Source organism: Equus asinus, chromosome 25, assembly GCF_041296235.1.
Source record: "Equus asinus isolate D_3611 breed Donkey chromosome 25, EquAss-T2T_v2, whole genome shotgun sequence".
Classification (NCBI taxonomy): domain Eukaryota; kingdom Metazoa; phylum Chordata; class Mammalia; order Perissodactyla; family Equidae; genus Equus; species Equus asinus.
In genome coordinates this window covers 19227657-19248061 of record NC_091814.1, presented here as the reverse complement: position 1 = coordinate 19248061, position 20405 = coordinate 19227657, and the positions used below count along the sequence as shown (strand labels likewise).

Below are 20405 nucleotides of genomic sequence, written 5' to 3'. Positions count from 1 at the left end.
ACGGCTGGCTGTGTGCAGAATGCCAGCTCCTGCCTCTGGCAGAGCCACTGGTCTCCAGCTGCTGCCTCCTTCTGCCCCCTTCCCTGTCATGGCCCCAAGGAGACAGGAGGCAGCTCCCCCAGGTTGTTGCTGGGTACTAGTCACCCTCCCAGCCTAGCACCAGCCCGGGGACACAGTGACCTAGCGGTCAGTAGTTAGAACTGTGGCTTTACTTTGAGTTTCCAATGTGTTGACAATACCCTCTCTGATGCACCTCCACACGAACTAGACACATTCCTGCGGACAGGATTCACGCTCGTGTTTACAAACTCACACAGGAGATGAAAGTACACAATAATAGTAATGTTCTCCTCCCTCTTGCTCCAGTTTTAGTCCTGCAATTACCAACTTCTGGTGTTAGTCATCTGGTGATTCGCACAAAAATATAAATAGCATGATAATATATGTAAATTATTGCTTTATTAGCTTTAGATAGTGTCTGTTAACTATGTTGTAGGAAAGATAAAGAATTTAGGGCATTATATGACCTTCCTTTCTCCCTGCCCTCTCTGCTTGCTGGTTTTGATCTGTAATGTTACTGGGTTTTCTAGTGGTTAGATGCATGCTTAAAAAGAGAGTACTTAAATCTCTATTTCTTGATGGATCGTCTTTACACAAAAATGTATTGATGCTCCACTACCCAGAACAAGGAAATTAGTGCATGTAGACTTCCCTCCACTCTCCCCTCCAGATTTCTGCCAGCCATACTATCACTTTCATACTGAGCGTGTTTATAGCGTTTAAATACTGAAACAACTATAATTAAGTATTCTATACTTTGGGTTGATTCTGAAAAGTGAAAACCCTTAAACAGTGTTTAATGCATTCTGATTATGTAAACATTATTCACTGCAGAACCAAGTCCTCTGATTAGACTCATGGAAAAGGAAATAAAGGACCGTGTAATTAAACTTTGGGCACTCAAGGACAATGTTCTGTGAAAGAAGGTCTCTTTTCTTCCACTCCGTCATTTACCCACAATTACTGCACGCTTCAGTTTGCATCAAATTTGAACCATGACTTTCTTAAACTGTCTCGTTTTTCCCAAGGTTTCTAATTGCCATTTTATTTGTTGTTTTTAGAAAATCACATATATCTTCATTTTATCATTAGAATTGACTAAGACCTGCTTAGGATCTTTATTTTGAGTTCTTATTCATGTAACTTGTACAGTGGAAATGACTTGCTTTCTGAATACAATCTGTACAGAGTCCTCTGACTGTTTTGGGGCCATTTGCTTCCTAGGGCTGCTGTGTGGTTGTCAGTTTAGGAGTTTTTCATTGCCCACTTGAGTCTCACATTTTCTTGGATCTGGGGTCATTTTCTTTTTTGGAATTCATTATCATTGCTGAAATTTAGATTTGCTGGGTGCATACTCCATCAGTGTAGCATAGCAGTTAAGAATTGGTCTCCTGAGTCTGAAATCTGTCTTCACCACTTATTAATTCTGTGCTCTTGAACAACTGTGTGCTCAGGGCCTTGGTATCCTCACCTATAAAATGAGTAGAATACAGCTCCCACACTGGGTATTTCAGGATGGGCTAACAGCGACCAATAAACAATACAGATTAATATTTTGGTGGATTCTGGGAGGGAGAGTAGTATATTGGTGTGCTCGTGTGACCATCCTGGAGCCTGGCAGACAAGCGTATTTCTGAAGTAGTCATGAAGGACTGCTCTGCCACGATGCGCTCCCTGATTATCTCAAGTTGTATTTTATGCCCAAGAAGCCCGCATGCATGTGTCCAGACCTCCCTCCCAAGCCCAGACTCCCATCGCTGTCTCCACTTGCATGTCCAGTACACATCTCAAATGCAACTATTCAGAACTAAAGTCCTGATCTTCTCCCCCAAACTGGTTCCACTCACTATCTGTTTTCCGCTGCTAGAATGACAGCTCCCTGAGGACAGAGTTTTGATCTGTTTTGTTCACCGATGGATCCAAGTGCCTAGCACGTGCCTGGCTCAGTTGTAGGCACTAAATAAACCTTGTCGAATGAATGAGTGAATGGCAGTGGGGAGAGCCAAGCTTCTCCCACACTGCCTTGCTCCACTGGTGCAGCTCTTTGAAGGTAACACCTGGAGGGGTCCATCTGGTTAATAAGTCCAGAGAGCAGAATCTCCTTAAGGGTAAGAGTCACAGGGAGGTGGCTTCCAGAGTGCAAGAAGGGAGACAAGAAACATGAGGATTTCCCACCCCAGCCGTCACTAGACCAGCTGGTCTCAAGGGTTCTCTCCAGCTCTAACCTTCTGTGACCTCACACCCTGCTGAGCTCCCTGGCCCTGGAGGTGTTCCAGCATAGGCTGGATGATGTCTCAATAAGGATAACAAGGGGGGACTCAAGCATGAGAAAAGTACCAAGAGTGGATGACCTTCAAGTTCTCCTCTAATAATAAGATTTGATAATTAGGTGACTAGCCTCCCGCTTGTCTCTGCCATCTCCCAAAGCCAGAGTCACAGCCCTGGAATCCATGGCCTGCTGGGTGCTCTTGAGCCCTGTCCTGACCCTCACTACTACGCTATTACTCCATGGTCACGGCCAAAGAAGCTGGTTTCCTTTCCCTTCAGCATTTATTCTATGTTTGACGAGCAATATGGAATGTCCTTGACTGAGAGAGGACATACTGGACAGATGGAAGGGAGGCTAGAGAGGGACATCTGCCTCTCAGTCTTCCTCTTCCATCTCTTCTCCCAATTCTCACCCCTTCTCACTGACATGGCTACATAGCCAGCTCTGGATGAGACCTATCCATCAGGATGCACTGTGGCTCTCCACGTGGAGCCACAGGTGGACATATGGGTTCAGAGGTGTGGAGCAAGCCTGGGAGAGATCTGGACAAGAACAGTGACGATCAGGTGGGAAGTGAGGCTGGAGGCTGGGATGAGGAGGAACGGCTCCAAGGGACCCATCAGCCTGAGTACTCTCATTTTGTCTCTTTTCCTCCTTGTTCTGGATCCTTCAGCTCCCTGGTGCCAGGAAACCTAGCGCTGCAGCATATGCTGCCCCTTGCCCAAAGAATTGGTATTTATTCCAAGCCCTCTTTTGAGCAAACAGCATGATCTTTGGTCAAGAAGAGACCTGGAAGAATGCCTCTAGGGAATTCACTCCTTTGCTCTTATTTCTCTGGAAAATGGCCAGATAACACCCAAATCACAAAGGTCAATCCCTGAAATGCTAAAAACCCATATTCCCACACCTCCTGCCTAATTATCCCATTCCCCTCATGTTAAAAAGGGTACCAAGAGATATTCCACTGTTTTTCTTCTGGAGTATCTTTTTGGCAATTCAGCAGCTGCTTCACCGTAATGATGGGATCTGGACCAATAAAGCAAACAGAAACCAAGGCGAACTCTGTAATGAGCACATACACCTCACCATCTGCTTCTGAGGACACCTGCTCAGTGTGTACACAAACCTCCTCTCCTTCGATATGTAATCCGGTCAGCAGCTGTTATTATTTTTCCTGTTTACAGATGAGGGAACCAGAGCGTGGAGAGGCTAGATGGTGAGTGATGGACCCTTACAGGAGCCAGGCCTTCTGACTCCAAGGTTCATGCGCTCCTCTGCTTCTGCACAAATGCCTCTGTCCAAATGGGACTAGCGGCCCGTGAAGCCCATCCAGGCCATTTGGTGAAGTGGTTAAGAGCATGGACCTGGGCACTGGACAGTTCACACTCCAACTTACTAATCTGTCACTTTGGGTAAATTGCTTCATTTCTGTAAACTTCAGTTTCCTCATCTGTAAAAGGGACAGCAATGGATACTCATTGTGTAGGTTTGTTGTGAGAATTAAACGATGTATGAAGAAAGCCTAGAGTGATGCCTGACACATTAATTCTTCAACAAATAGTAACTATTCTTATGAGCTAGGTCTCTGTTGAGTGGGCAGAACTGATCAAAGGATCAGGAGGAGGGGAAGACAACAAGGTTGGCTAGTGGAAGTAGAGGGAGTTAAATCAGGAGACGTTGTGCAGGTCCGGCAGACGTCAAAAAGAAAGATGGACCTGAAGAGGGATAGAGGCGAAAACAGAAAGAGAAAGCAGATGCACCGTTGATATGATTGACATTCTTTTAACCACAAAGTGAGGGAGGCCAGGCAGGCACCTCTCCTCCTTGAGGAGACCCCCAAATAATGCCCCTCTTCCCTGTCAGAGTTCTGAGCCAATTGAGAAACAGACCAAAAGATTTAATGGTGCCAATAGACCACCTTTGTGCCTGTGATGGTGAATTTTGTGTGTCACCTTGACTGGGCCATGGGGTGCCCAGACATCTGGACAAACATTCTGGGTGTGTCAGTGCAGGTTTTTCTGGATGAGATTAACATTTGAATTGGCAGACTGAGCAAAGCGGATTTTTCTCCCTAATGTGGGTGAGCCTCATCCAATGGGTCAAAGGCCTGATAGAACAACAAACATTGACCCTCCTCCAAGTAAGGGGCGATTTCTCCTGCCTGAGTAGCTTCAAGCTGGATACTCATTTTACTTCCCACCCTGGACTCAAACTGAAATATTGGCTCTTTCTGGGTCTCAAACCTGCTGGCATTTTGACTAGAGCTACAGCATCAGCTCTTCGGGGTCTCCAGTTTGCCAAATGCAAATCTTGAGACTTGTCAGCCTCCATCATCACGTGAGCCAATTCCTTATAATTAATCAAGCTCTGTCCTCTCTCTCTACATATATAGTCTATTGATTCTGTTTCTCTTGGAGAACCCTAATGCAATGATTAATAAAGCTGAGTTGTGAGAGCCAAATGGACTCGCTAACTGCCTACTCTCCAGGGTGACCTTGAGACAGCCCACCTGAGGGAAAATTTCGGTCTTCAGAGAAGATACACTTCTCTAGATTGCAGGCTTATGCTGGTCCTGAGTAGAGAGGAAGGAGAAAGAGAGAAAATCCTCACGCTTAGGACTTGGATAAAGTAGATTCACCAGTGAAGACGAGTGAACCAATGGCCCTCACCCACTAACTGAGGAAGAGTAAGGGGTGTTTAGAGAAAATGCTAATGTTCTGTAGCCTTTGTTCAGACCGTTGTGCTCATCCATTAAGCCTGTGGTTGATCAGGGGTGAGGTCAGCAGAAAGAATATCTAGACTGACCACGTATGAGGGGCTGCTCCTCCAAATCAGATATTCCATTTCTGTGCAGCCTCCTGGGAACACTGCTGGGCAGGTGGGGTTTTGTCCCTAGGGACCTCTGAAAGGGGTCAGAGCAGTGAGCAAGTTAGAGTCCACTCCAGGTCACCGGCACCCGACGCTGAGCGCTTCCTCTCTGTTCTATTACCCATCCTGAGTTATTTCATCCACATGTTCGAGCTGTTTATCAGAGGCTCTGCAATGAGATCCGATGACATCATTGAGCCCTCCAATCATAACGTGCCAGCAGATAGATACTCTGATGATGAAAACAAACTCCATTCCATTAGGGAATCCTCAGGGAGAAGACAGTTCAAAGGTTAAATTCCCAAGGAAATTAAAGCAAAATATTTTAAATTAAAAAGCCCAGCTGTCGTCCTCAATGTCTTATCTGGCTATGTCCTTGGTGGGGGCGTCCCAGTGCCTGAGCCAGGCAGGCCTCATTCCACACTGGTTGTGGCAGAGGGTGGCCCCCAGGACTGGGGGAATTTCTTTTGTCACCTCGGGGTGCTATCAATTCAACACTGAGCATCTGAGGGGCTCCATGCTCCCCCACCCAATGTTTTAATTACAGAATTTTCAAATTTTGGAAAACTTGAAAGAGAACAATGTAATGAACACTGGTGTGACCTTCCTTGCATTCACCAATTGTCAATTTTCTTTGGGTTACGTTTGTACTCTTTCTCTCTCTCTCTCTCCACACACACACATTTTAAAAAGTTTTACTGAATCATTTGAAAGTATTTCAAATATTTTCAAAAGTATTTCTAAAGTAATGTCAGATTATCGATTCAATAGTATCAGTAATACATAGTCCATATTCAACTTTCTGTAATTATCTCCAGAATTTCTCCGATGTTTTTTTCTCTGGATCCAGAATCCAATCAAGGTTCCTCTGAGGTTGTTGTGTGTCCTCAGCTTCCCTTAGTCTCGCTGCCCTTTTGTTTTGTCTTTCATGACTGTAGCTGCCCCTGACACAGGAAGGGTTAATAATCACTGGAAAAAGCTTCCCAACAAACTGTGACCCGGAGGTGAGAGGGCCGGTTAGCCAATGACGGGTAAGACCCCGGGGCGGGGTGGGGGGGGGGGGGTGCAACCTAAGACAGGCAGCGGCCGCCCGGGGGCACAGATGGAGAAACAATATCGATATCGGGAGCAGGAGGGACGGTTGCCTAAGAGACCTTGCCTGCTCCGAGATAAAAATGTACGAGCACAGCAATAACATGATAATATCAAAACAGATGCCCAGGGAGGGCTCCTTGAGAAATCACTAAGAATTCTTGGCATTCGCTAATTATTTCATCCAGAACACCTGTGTATGTCTAACAGATATAAGCTATGTATATATTGAAATGCTGGTTACAATAAACTCAGAGTGGCCATCAGCCCTCTCCGCATCTATCCTGATGTGTACATTGGATTGCGACACCGACAGTGACTTCCGCAGTTTCGGGAGTCTCTCTCCAAATGGCCCAGGTTCTGAATTTGTTCATCTTCTCCCATAGGTTCTAGGTGAGCTTCTTTGACAAGAGCACTCTAAGGGGGAGCCTGGACTCGCCCCTGCTCCCATCAGAGGGCACATAGGGTCAGTGGCGCCCACTACTGGTGATGCCATGTCTGATCACATCATTAGGACTGGCCCTGCCAGCTCTCTCCATTGTAAAGGTACATTTCCCCTTTTGATTGACAAGTACTGAGAGTGGTGATGCATTGAGATCCTGTGGATGGCCTGTTGCCCAGCAACCTCTCATCCAGTAATTTTAACATCCATTGGTGATCCCTGCCTGAAGCAATTGTTACCAGGGGATGGCAAAGTGATTTCCTAAGGTCAACATTCCTTCAACACTTACTATCTGTTTTCTTTTGTAAAGAAAAGCTTTTGCCTACCCTTTTTTTCTTTTGAGAATAGTTATCTCACGAATTCTTTTCAAATTCAATGCTATAGCTTGTTACTACCAACATTCTTTTTCATGCTCACATTATCCCAAGGTTAGTAGTTACTAGTTAGTAGATGGTTTGTCTTACAATTTGCCACATACTGAATGTTTGTGTCTCCTCCAAATTCATTATGTTGAAACCTAATCCCCCATGTGATGGTAGTAGGAGATGGGGCCTTTGGGAGGTGATTAGGTCATGAGCACAGGGCCCTCACAGAGGGGATTAGTGCTCTTATAAAAGAGGCCCCAGGGAGCTCCCTTGCCCCTTCTGCCATGTGAGCACATGTCTATGAACCAGGAAGTAGGCCCTCACCAGACTCTGACTCTGCCGGCAACTTGCCTGTGGAAATCCCAGCTTTCAGAACTGTAAGAAATAAATTTCTGCTGTTTATAAGCCACACAGTCTATGATATTTTTGTTATAGCAGCCCGGGCAGACTGAGACACTATTTAAAACAATCTAGAGAGTAACCAGGACACGTCAGTCTATGCAGCACTGGCCCTAGACTCCCCAGCCGTAGAAAATGATGTGGATTAAGGCTGCTCCAGGTAAAGAAGCCCAAGGTGACCTGGCCTACGTGCCGAACTATATGACCCGGTGGATTTTTATGGTATGAATTAGGGCTGCCCCAGGGAGAGAAGCCCAAGGAATCCTCACTACATGCCGATCTATGTGACCAGATTCATATCTAAAGTTATATGACCGCATAATAACCAGACCCCATCTGCACTGAAATCATTTAATGACTTTTTACATCATCTTTTCTTTTTCCAGTAAAAATAAGTCACGTACCCATGCCTTATAAAATTAGCCCTAACCCTCAACTCAGGGCAGCAGCAGGAGCTCTGACTGCCCATGAGTCCTGTCCCCATGCTATTCTGTACTATTCTCTAAATAAAAGAGCACCACTGCCAGACCTTGAGAGTCCAAGAAATCTTTCTTTTGACTCCTCGGCTCACAGATCCCGCATCAGAAAAGAAGCCAGTCTCAAGCTCCTGAGCAGTTATCCCAATAAAATCATGGCCCCAGGGCCCGGCATTTAGCGTTGCCAAAGAGACTGTGTCTGAATCATGGAGGGGAGATGGAAAAGATCTCTTTAATGTTAGTCTTGCCAGAATGACCACAATCTTTATATCTGTCTGGAGTCTACAATTGTAACTCAAGTGGAAGAGGTCTTTCCGGAAGAGGTTTGCTTTGCCAGGATGCAAAGGGGAGGGGGAAGGAGGAGACATCCACCTGGGAGGAGCCTTCCTCTCCCCTTGAGGAATTTTAACATTTCCTATCTTAAGCCTGGTGCTTCTGCTTTCCCTGAGCCTCACAGAGGGTGAGCTTCATTGTGTCACGTGGCCTCCATAATAAGGTGGGAACAGAGCTTTTCCTCTGGTCCTGGGCTACTCTTGCCATTGGCATCTCTTGATTTGCAATTAGGCCTAAGTCCTGCCTCCCAGGGCCTGCTTGCCCCAACTCCACCCTTGGGTTAGCTGCAGTTCTGTGGTGGAGACAAGGTCTCTCCCTCGTGCTCTTCAAGGCAGCATGGGGCGCAGTTCAGGCTCTTGTCTCTGGTGTCTGGTTTCCTTTTTGAAAGGCTCAGCTGAGGCTGGGGCAGCAGGTGCAGCGCTGCCTATCTTGGCAAGAACCTAACACCTAACAGCTTGAAAAGCTTTAGGACACGCAAGAAATCAGCTGCCTTAGATTAAAAGCAGAAAATATTGCCCTGGCTCCCAATATGTCAAAGGCCTTTCATGAAAAAGTTCTTTTTTATGGTTGAATCTTTTCCGCTGTCACAGCTGTTCAGGAAACCCACATCTGTTAAAACAAAAGTGGGTATTTTTCAAGGCCCTGGCTTTGCTGAGGCTCTCACCACGCCCTCCCACTTGCTGAGGCCACATGCTGGGCATCTGACTGTTAGGTCCCACGTGACCACCATTTGGCTGAAACTCTGTGTAGCTTGAGGCCTATGGATCCTGCTGTCTTAGCTATGGTTCCCTAGAAAATAGCCTGAAGCAAAAGCTCACGTGCTAACCCATTATGAGTGAGTACAATCCCAGGGAAGCAGGAGTGAGAGGGGATGGGGAGGCTGGGGGAGAAGGAGGACACATGTGAGGGTGTGTGTACCTGACTTGGCCACAGCTTACAATAGGTTAATGGCTTGTTCTCTAAGGATGTCCTCTGAGAGGTCACATAAAGCCTTTGTATCTCTGAGTAGTCCATTGAGGAAGGGTTTAGAGTGGAGAAAAGGAGCAAAATTTATTCACTGATTGCAATATCCCATTGCTAAGGTCAACTTCTCTGCACGTCTGCACTTCAGCCCAAGAGAGGAGCCCCAGGGTGGAGCTGGAAGGTGCATGATGTATGTGAGGGAGGTGCTGTCAGGTCATGCCTCCATGGGAGGAACTGGGACCCTTGCCTGGTAGAGGAAGCTGTCTGAATTCATAACCACAGGAACAGCGCAAGCCGCATCTAGGGCCGCTCCAGCCTAAAGAGTCCAGTGCACCTGCTCACCACCGCTTAGTGGTCAGTGTGCGCAGCCCCAGCCCCAAAGCCCTTGGTCAAAGCTGGTCCAAGCTCTAGAGACTTGCCAAAAAACACTGCAGCCTAAGGCTTGGAGCTCCTCCCCCCAGTTCAGCATCCAAAAGCCCACTTCGTTCCAAACAGATTGATGGCTCTTGGTCAATTGCCATGAAGAACCACAGTAAAACCCACACGGCCTGTGCGGGGTAAGCACCTCCAAAGTGTGAAGCCACCTGCCCTGGTTGGAGCAGAAGTCTCCATCTCTCACTGTGCATTTTGCTCCCCTGACTTCTCTATTTTTATTTCTTAAGGTTTGAACCCTCATGAGTCAACTATTGAGGTTGGGGTTACGCCTGTGAAACCATAAGCAGCCTTCTTAGAGGCATGTCCTTTTCAAACTTAGAGCAGAGGAGAACACAAGCTCCTGTGGGCTGCTGTTGGCCTTGAGGAAGGGAGACCGAGAGGCAGGGCCATGCAGGCTCGTGTTCACCTTCTAAGCCCACTAGACACATAAGGAACTGTTCCTCCTCTGGGGAATGAGTGAAGGCAGGAGTGTTACACTCACGGAACCCCTTCCCCATAGGAGGAAACAACAGGAGTGGAGGAGAAGACGTTCCACTCTCACGTCCCCAAACTCCAGGGCCCTCGTGTCAAGATCTCTTAAAAGCTTTCTCACTGGGCTTTGATCTGGGAGCCACTCCAGGAGAGCCAGTGAGTTCCTGATGCCCAAGAAATCTCCTTGAGTGGTGAGGGACTGTCTTCCCTTCTCTAAGCAATTATCTAAGAGTCCTGTCTTCCCCTGGCTGGAGTTCAGATGGGAGGTAAAATGCCCGGCGCCCCTCACTGGATCACCATCTCCTTCCCTATCATCATCCTTAGTGAACTCTAGACATCAGCTCATAAAGGATATATGAGGAGCCAGGGAAGTGCTCAAGAGTGGTGTGGCCACTTCTTAGTTGATCCTGTGGGAATGTGTCTAGAAACTGCTCTTCAAAACATGTGGGTAACTATCAACTGTTGAGCTCAGCATTGGGCTTTAAGTGTTACTCTGAGAAAACAGGAAAAGTCTCATTCCACACTACTGCCCATTCATTGTTTCACTAGGAATTGAGTATCTATGATTCACCAGGCCCTGTGCTGTGTGTTGGGGGTAATATGAGGATGCAGGGAGGATTCTAAACTAGAGCAAGTCATAACACTTGATCCTGGAGAGGCTTTAAATAGTCCAGGGAGGGAAGCAGACACACACACATACACGCACATGCACATGCACACAAACACACACACTCCTGCAAGGACTACAAGAAATGTCGATTCAAAAGGCTATGGAAACCCAGAAGGAAAAGTGAGGCTTCCTTTGACATTTGAACTCGGTCTTGAAGGATGAGTGAGTTTGACAGAGAGGACAAAAAGGGAAAAGTTAGTAGGAAAAGGCATAGCATGTGCAAAGTCACGGCTGCTTGAAAGGAAGTGGTACAGACAGGAAATCGAGAGGTTTGTGTGGCAGCAGCACACGGTGTATGTCCTTGTTGGTTCAGGGGGATATTGGGAGATGAAGCTGAAGCGGAAGTTGGATCTAAATCATAAAGAGACTTGTGTCCCATGATAGAGTCTGAACTCTGGGTAATTCAAGGATTTCCAGCAGAGGAATAGACAGGGTTGGGATTTAGGAAGATCGTACTAGCAGTCCTGCTGGGGATGGTTCTGCTCGGAGCGAGTCTGCAGGTAGGGAAGGCAGTTCTGAGGCTCCTACAATAGTCCTGGTGGTAGGTGATGGAGGCCTGCCCTAGAGCAGGGGCAGTGGGGACGGACAGGAGGACAGGATTTGAGATATTTAGGGAAGAAAGTTGGCTGAATTGGACTGGGTGACCAAGTCAATGTAGGGACTCAGAGATGGCTATGTATCTTCCATCTTGGGTGACTGGGAAGAGTGGATACCTTCTCTAACAGGTTCCTTCGACTAAAGAAAGAAGGTACCTGGGTACTTTCAACTAAAAAAAAAGACGAAGGGAGGGAGGAAGTCCTGGGTTTAGTTTGGTATGAGCTTTGTCACTAATTGGTGGTGTCATTTTCAGCTGGTTGCTTCTGCTTTCTGGTTCTCAAGTTCCAACTACAAAACTAGAGAGTTGTCCTGGATACACTCTAAGTTCTCTCAGAACATCAACCATTGGCGACTCCAAGTCTCACTGAGTAAAAGTACTAGGGGAGCCTGACGGAGAGACGGGTTAACTCTGGTAGGGGCTAACATTTGAGTTGGGGCACGAAAAATGAGCAGGATTCCAGTGGATGGAAATGACGAAGAAAGGCTTCCTAGGAGGAGGAAGTATGGAGAGTCTGTTTTAGGGAATGGAGCAGTTCACCCCCTGACTGGGTGCAGAGTATGGAGGGCAACAAGGATGGGAGAGGCTGAGAGGTAGGTAGGCAGCACCAGTGGAGAAAGACCTTGAATGCCCTATGAAAGACTTTATTCCAGGGCAATGACCCCCACTGAACAGTCCATTGGAGAGTGGAGCTCAAGATAAGGTGTGATGGGTAGCATACAAGTGGAGCAAAACATCCCATGGTGCGGGGCTGGGATAGATCAACTTTGCCTGGTGAAGGCTGAGGAGTATACATATTCACAGTGTATTCACTCCCTCTTTTCAGGGGAAAGTGTGAGGCCTGAGGTGGGGAAACAAAGATGGTGGCAGCTGCATTTCCTCTACCCAGGGTAGCTGATGAGGTCCTATATGTCGCAGAGAAGTTCTCTCAGCAACAGCAGCTGGTGGTGTCCCAGTGGAAGGACAGCACAGGGAGCAGTGTGCCCTGTGTGAAGGCCCCCATGCAGTTAGGCAGTGGGCAGGCAAAGCTCACGCTGCTTCTCCACAGGCCTCTTCCAAGACCTATGGGGCCTCAGTACTCAGTGTGGTGCTGGGACCAGCAGCATCAGCATCCCCTGGGAGCTTGTTAGAAATGCAGAATCTTAGCCTCCACCCAAACCCACTGACTCAGAATCTGCGTGTTTCTTTTTGTTTTGTTTTTTTGGTGAGGAAGATTGTCCCTGAGCTAGCATCCATGCCAGTCTTCCTCTATTTTGGATGTAGGATGTCACCGCAGTATGGCTTGACGAGTGGTGTGTAGGCCCACTCCTGGGATCCGAACCTGCTAACCCCAGGCCACCAAAGCAGAGTGCACAAACTTAACCAGTATGCCACTGGGCCAGCCCCCAGAATCTGCATTTTAACAAGATCCCCATGCTGAGCCCTAAGCACGTTAAAACTTGAGAAGGCTTCCCGCTGGCTGAACACAGCTTTCCTCACTCAAACTCTTTCTCTTAGTTTATTTCGTATTCAGGGAAGACAGAAGAGTACCCCTGGAATTCCTAGGGAGCACATGAGCCAAATGCCAGTCAGAAGGTAGGAATGCTTCATAATTATCCCGAGTATCTTCCTCATTCATTCACTCATTCAATTAAATAATAATAGATCACAGCCTATATCCCAATATGCCTTCTCTCTGCATTCCTTGTCCTCCTGGCCACGAATGTGCTGGGTTACATCTGGCAGAATGGGAAGAGTCTGGAACCTGGGGTGTGAAATCCACTTAGCTGGGCAGATAGATGTTGGCACATGGGCAGGAGAGAATTTATCCTGGTATTAGGTACTGACCTCAAAGTTTCACACAGCCAGGGGAGTGTGAAATGCACTCCCATTATGGGGAGGTCCATAATAAGCCCAGTGTACATGTCTCCAGCGGTGTGTGTTGTCCCTTCTGGCAGAGCACCACAGTAGCCCACCAGGCTGATGGCTGTTGAGAAATGGACCCACTGAGATGTCCACGACGGAGTACAGGAGCAGTCCTCATTGAGGAATGGTGGGGGTGTGTGTGCAAGTAGGACTCAAAATAATGACCTAAGCTGAAGGCCACGAAGGAAGCCAGGGGATGTGATGGGCCCCAGGTTGGGACCAACATGTCGTTAGACACAAAGACCACGAGGGCAGGACTGTAACTTGGGAAATAGGCAGGAGTCCTGCAGAGCCTTGTGTTCTAGTCAGACTGAGGGTGCGGGCACTTGACACAGAGGCACTGGATGTGGCCTGGGGCAGTTTAAGTCTTCCTACTTCGATGATCCCCTCATCCCCAAGGATGGCTTTCGGGGGCAGAGGCTGAGACAGCAGTCAGGGAGCTGTGTGGACTCATCGGATAGGAGCCGAGGAAGCCAAGAACTGAGGCCGAGAGGCTGGAGTTGAAGCCACCCTCACCTGGGAGTAGATGACAGAGGAATCCTGGGAGAAAGAGAACACAAGTGAGGCCAGATCCTGGCGGGCCCATGGCGGGAGGGCATGCGGGTCGCGGGACTCACCGAGTTCTTGAAAAACCTTGGTGTGGAGGCTGCTGTGGAAAGAAGGGAAGTGTTCAGCTGTGAAAGGCCCACTCAGAGCTCTCTCCTTGGCTCTGTGCTGTTAGCCCAGACACAGCTGCCTCTCAGGGCCCCCTTGCCCTGTGTGGGACGTCAGCCATTCCTTTCGTCCTCTCGCTGTGCTGTCACCGCACCTTTCCTAAGCTCCTCAGCCTCAGGGCTTTGACCAACTCTCCCCTCAACAGCACTTCCCACTTTGTTCCCCACTCGGAGCTCCCTAGGGGCTCTCAAAAAAATCTACCCTTTATCTTGTTAGTGCTTTGTTCATAGATTCATAGCTCCGTTCATGGAGATGCAGCCTGGCCCGGAGCAGAGGCAGGACCCTGGTTTAGAGAGTGGAATCGAGGTCCAGACCACCTCAGACTGAGCCCTGGGTCGGCCGTGCCTTTCCTGGGCAAGTCACTCTACATCTTCTGCCTCGGTTGTCTCATCTATATGATGGGAATAATAGTATCACCTACCTTCAGAGTTAGTGTAAATTGATGTATTTATGTGTGCGTGTGATTTCTAATACCTGTCATGACTGCGCAGTTCCTACGTGCCAGGTACAGTTCTGAGTGCTATAAATAAGCAACAAACAAACTATAAATGTATGTGTGTGCATGTATTTATGGCACATATATTCAGAGTGTATTTATTTATAGCACTCAGAACTGTACCCAGCACATAGGAACTGCTCAACACATGCTGATGCGATGTTAGAAGTTATGATTATTGCCATATTGTCTTAAAACTGGAGTGAAATATGACATTCTTCAAACAGGGCTCTCTCCTTTTCACCTGGAGCGAGCATCAAGCCTCCCTGGAGCTGCGCTGAGGAGCAGAGCTTGGTCCAGAGCCTGGACTCTGGAGACAGATTCATCTGTGATTTACAAGATATGTGGCTTCTGGCCAGTCATTTAAGGTCTCTCTGCCTCAGTTCCCTCATCTGTAGAATGAGGATGATAACAATCCTCAATCTCAAAGTAGGTTGTAAGTGTGAATGCGTTCATGTGTGTTAGAGGAGGACCATTGAACCAAGAATGGGGCACAAACACAGTCCATTTGACTTTATACAAGAGGGATAAGAAAACCAGAGAGGGAAGCAGAATGGCTAAAATCACACAGCATGTTTTACAGAGGAGAGTTAGAAAGGCATCTGTTCCAAAGACTGTCCTGCTCTTAGTGGGAGGAAGCCAGGCTGGGACCCACTACCGAGGACCATCTACCCTGAGTAAAGATGACAACATGGCCAGACAACCAGCATAGAGTCATCCTCAAAGCTGCTTACTACACCGCTGTTGTAATAGCATTTCCTCCTCGTCTTCTCATTTGACCCTCACAGTCACCCTGTGAGATGATGTGGTGGGCAGAATAGTGCCCCCTTCCCAAAGACGTCCATGTCCCAATCCCTGGAACGTGCGAAAATGGGACCTTAGAAGGGAAAAGGGGCTTTGCAGATGTGACTAAGACTAAGGACCTTGAAATTTTCCAAGTGGGATTTTAAGGAGGTCTTGAGAGTCAGAGAACTCCTCCCAGCTGTGGTCAGAGGGAGACCTGACCAGGGAAGATGGTCAGAGAGATGCAACCTTGCTGGCTTTGAAGATGGAGGAAGGGGCCATTAGCGACGGAAGGGGGTGTCCTTTAGAAGCTGGAAAAGGCAAGGAAATACATTCTCCCCTGCTGCTTCCAGAAAGGAACGCAGCCCTGTTGTCGCTTTGTTTCTAGCCCAGTGAGACCTGTGTCACACCTCTGACCTACAGCAAGGTAAGATAATAAACTTGTATTGTTTAGTCCCACCAAGTTTGTGGCCATTTGCCACAGCACACTAACAAACTGATACAGATTGGGAGGGAATAATAGTTTTGTCTCATTTTCCAGATGGGGATACTGAAACTCTGAGAGGTTAAGTGACTGCCCAAGGTGATGGCCTTGTGACTCGGCTTATGCTTAGGTATCTGTGGAGAATGGAGAAAGCAGCACTCCGTGGTGGGCTTGGATCAACACCTCAGTGTGGGTGGGCACCAGTTAAGAAGCCCAGGGACCCAGCGTGAGAGGCGGCTCTGTGTCTGGCTGGCCCAGACCTGTTGAAAGGGTGGAGACTGAGCAATTGGCTGGGTTGTCAAAATCAAGGGTCCTCAGGCCTTACCTGCATTTTTGTTTCCCTTCTGAATGCTCCGGACTTCCGTGTATATCACGTCTTCTCCTTCAGGATTTACTTGGAAAGAAGTTGAAGTTTGAGAGGATTCTAAGGTTCTTGCCTCTTGTCTGAGCTACTTCCTCCTCCCGCAGCTAGAGCTTGTCCTCTGTGGGGACTGGAGCCCTACATGCCTCTACATAGTCCCATCCTCATCTCCTGTCCCACCCCTTCCTGGATCAACCCTGCAGTCCCTGCCCAATGGAGGGTCCCCGCTCCTCACCATTGCTGTACACTGGCTGCAGTTCTACCCAGGCTGGTACACTGTGGTAGGTGGGCTCTTGGGGGTCTGAGTTTGAAGGGCTCCTATGAGACAGAAACGTTGATGTTTCCCAGGAACCCTGACAAAGTAGCTATAATGATCATTCCCTGTTAGTGAGTCTTTACCACAGGGTGGCTGCCAAGGCTGGAAACATAGACGAGTACATAACAAATGGGCTATTATATTATGGACTACTATGGACTAATATCCTATGAATTATGATAAATTAATATTATCTGTGTTTCCAGACTTTATGGACGCTTGGTATATACCAGGCACTGAGCTAGTTCTTGTTGATTCTATCGTTATCCCTATTTTATAGATGAAAAAAATGGAGTTTCCAAGAGGTGAAGTGACTTGCCCAATGCCCAATGCTATGTAACCAGAAAGGGAAAGAGCAATATTCAAACCGGGCTTCAAAGCCTCCACTCTCAGAGGGATGAGGATCTCAGAGAAATAAATAGTTAGAAAGGCTCTGAGGAACCCTGCATGTTCTGGATGCTGCTACCAAGGGCTTGCCCAGGGATAGTTTGTGACCTATGGTGTGGCTCCTAAAGTCAGCCTTTGGGATCCAAGATGGCAGCCTCTTCTCCACAGGCACCACCTCCTGTTGGCAGAGTGGTCTTTCTGAGTGGCCAACTTGTGTTACTCCATCCTCTTGGCTCTCATCACAATAGGTATTGGTTAGGTTGGCCATACCCTGACTTTCCAGGATAATTAAGCTAAGATCATCTGAAGACTTGGGCAGATTCAGTGGTCATAGTGGTCACTCAGGCAATCAAGTAACAGTGGTACAAGCATGTAAGTGAAAAAATAAAAAGCATCAATATTTGATGCAAGAAAAAGTCCTACGTGGCTAAGGCAGTGGAAGGTCCTGGGAATTGCCTTGAGATATCCCAAGAGAGGTGGCAACATGAAATTGACGCAACCCATCTCAGTGACATGAAGCAGTGACTGTGCTCTCAGCAGTAACCAGACTCAACTCCATTTTTATACCCTGTGGTCATTTCATTAAACACAGGAATACAGCCTAGCTCTTACCTGGAGAGGTCAGAGGTAGGCCTTCTTCCTGCAAAGGAAAGCAGAGGGACATTGGATCCGGGAGAAGGAGGACTTCACAAGGAGCACAGCTTGTAAGAGGCTCGCCCAGAACCTGCCAGGAGTCGCTTCACTCAGGTGTGAACCCTTCTTCTCTACATCCAAGGGAGGAGGCAGATTGGGCAAAAACTATGGCCCCTGACTTCCAGAGGGGTAGAGTTATAATGTGAAAGGGGAACCCACAATCCATAATCCTTTAACCTGGAGTTTGTAAAGAACAATGGTCAGTAGCTACAGGTGGGAAAGCAGACTTGATCAGCTATGAAAATAATGGACATTTAAGAAATCGGTAAGTTATCAAATCCCATTTGGTTCCTGTTTTCACTCCTGTTTCTCAGAGTCTTTCTTCTCCTCTTCGCGTTTTTTGGGGATGATCTTGTAAGTGGAGAGAGGTAGGTACACTGCAGCTTATGGTGTTGAATAAACTACATCTCATCAAGTCATCTTCTGCTCAGTAGGGTTGTTTTGGAAACTTTGCATTTGGTAAAGACAAATTCTGGGGGACCTAGAGGGAAAGTGGGGACTGTGGGACAGTGGTGGGAGGAGCTGTTGAGAGCTTGGGGGTGGTTACAAAGGCAGCAGGAGCCTGAGGAATTGGAGATGGGAAGGGCATGGACTCAAGCTCAGGTTAGCCAGGGAGTTACCCACCTGCTTTTCTTGGGAGCCAGTAATAAAACAGCAGTCCCGCAGCAGCAAGGCCCAACACGCTGATCAGTCCGCCGGTGACACCTGTGGCGACAGGGCCACTTCTGCTCCCTGTCAGCCATGAAGGTGAAAACCGGTGCATGAGCCAGAGGGAGAGGCTTGTGGTCTTGGACTCCTGCTTCCCCTGGGTCAGAACTGATGCCTGGGCATGGGGAGAGAGGATAAACCTAGGGGACAAGGGTTCCTGAGGCTAAGCAGGTGTTGGTGTGGCACAGGAAATGGCTCTTCTCTTTGTGCAGAAGCTCATCTCTGCTGATGAGGCAACGGGTGAAGGTCAGGATGGACAGCGCCAGCAAAGGGCATTAAATTCAGTGATCCTCTTTGGCCCCTCTCTCCTGCCCCAGTACTATCACTTCAGAAATACTGCAGAAAATGGCAATTTAGAGAACTGCCAGCTTTGTGTACCTGTGCCTGAGAAGCACTGTCCTGGTCAAGCATCAAGACGGTTATCAGAGAATCTTTGGAGGAAATATTTTCTCCACATCTATGGCATGGGCGTAGGAAACTTACTTGTGATAGAAAGTGTCACTGTGTCACTGCGCTGGACAGCCAGGCCATTGTTGGCCTCACAGGAGTAGTTCCCAGAATGTTCTTCAGTCAGAGAGAGGTTGAAGGAAGATCCTCCTCCAGAGAGGCTTGAGTTGCTCTCCAAAGTGACATCATTGCGATAAAACCGGTACTGGATTGGGGGAGAGCCTCTCTGAGCCTCACAGTGAAGCTCCACCACGTCCCCCACCACAGTCTGGGCCCCGGGAGCCCTGAGGGTCAGGACAGGGCGAGACACTGGAACTGAGGGAGACAAAAAGTCAATGGAAGTTGTTACTTCCAACCTATTCATAAGTGAACAAATAACATCTCAAACAAATGGCAAAAGTCAGGTCCCAATTTGGAAAATAGACTGAAACACATATGACAGCCAAAGCTAGTAACTTTAATCTAAAAATAGCTGTCAGTGCACAAGAACAGCCAAGAGAAAAGTGTGGAAAGGGTATGAACCACGAAAAACTTCAAATAGCCAAGAAAGGTATAAAAAGATTATCATCTTCCTTACTAACTGAATATACACAAATAAAAACACCCATTGGATTGACAAAGCTCACCGGGACAGATAACGCTGAGGAGGTTGTAGAGAAACAGGTGCCTTCATGTGCTGTCCATGGGAATGCAAATTTGAGACCATTCCTTGAATGGCAATTTGGTGATATCTACCAAATTTAAAATGCACGTAAACTGTGACCCAGCAAATCTACCTCAAAGACTCTTTCCTGTAGGGACACTGACAGAAGATATGCAAAGATGGTTGTACAAGCATTTCTATTGTAGGATTATTATAAAAGGTAAAAATGAGAGACAACCTAGTTGTCTGGCTAATAAAATATGAAGCATATCTGGGGTGTATTTTGTAAACTAAAGTCGAGATGTATTTTTAATTGAAAAATGCAAGTTGTGCAACTATATGTGTAATATGATTCTACTTTTGTGAAAAATCTTATGCCTTTATGTTTATAATATATTTGATTATTTCTAGAAAAATATACATGGAGCTATCAACAGTGGTGAAGTCTTGGAAGTATGTGGATGTGTCCACACAAGGAGAAAGAGGTATGTATTTTTCATATTGTCCCTTCTGTACCATGTGATTTTTTTATCCTGAAGATTTATGTATTCTTTCACAATAACAAATTATTAAAAACTCAAGAGTTTGTTAAAATGTGGCCACAAAAGATGAAGAAATCTCGTACAGTCAACGTATGTTAAGAGTTGGATAAGCCCATGTTTCAACCTGACTTTGTCATTGCCAGCTGGGTCTGTAAGCAAGTTACTTCACCTCTCTAAGCTTCCATTAACTCTTCTGCAAACCCTCACTGGTTGATCCTTAAGCTTAAATGAGAAGCTGCGCATCAGGTACTAAACACAGGACATGGCACACGCCAGGGCTCAGTTAGTGTTGATGATAATGAAGATGATGATGATGGTGGTGGTGGTGGGTACGATGATAACGAGAAATATTCCTTTATCTTGCAGTTCTCCATGACCCGTTTTCAACTTCTAGGACTCAGACAAAATTTAATTAGGCTGGCAAGAAGTCCCTTAGGTGTGATAGCAGCCTCAGAAATAATGTGCATTTGTACCAGGCAATCATATAA

The 20405-nt window shown here is 47.2% G+C and overlaps 1 protein-coding gene across 15 annotated transcripts in view; it reads right to left on the bottom strand.

Annotated features, from left to right (window-relative positions):
- Positions 1-12005: 12005 nt before the first annotated feature.
- Positions 12006-20405, bottom strand: part of LOC106828404 (Fc receptor-like protein 5) — a 61247-nt gene continuing 52847 nt past the window's right edge. For 2 of the 15 annotated variants that reach the window (XM_070497482.1, XM_070497479.1), the window contains 6 exons: positions 18769-19047; positions 18202-18309; positions 17497-17524; positions 16417-16499; positions 16146-16214; positions 12016-13883 (listed from right to left, as the gene is read on the bottom strand). In XM_070497482.1, the coding sequence (XP_070353583.1) occupies positions 13732-13883; positions 16146-16214; positions 16417-16499; positions 17497-17524; positions 18202-18309; positions 18769-19047 (719 nt within the window). In that variant the 3' untranslated portion in view covers positions 12016-13731. Of the gene's footprint in view, positions 13993-16145; positions 16215-16361; positions 16500-17496; positions 17525-18201; positions 18401-18768; positions 19048-20405 lie in introns of those variants that run through there. The other 13 variants (XR_011498194.1, XM_070497476.1, XM_070497475.1 and 10 more) reach the window with 13 other exon arrangements.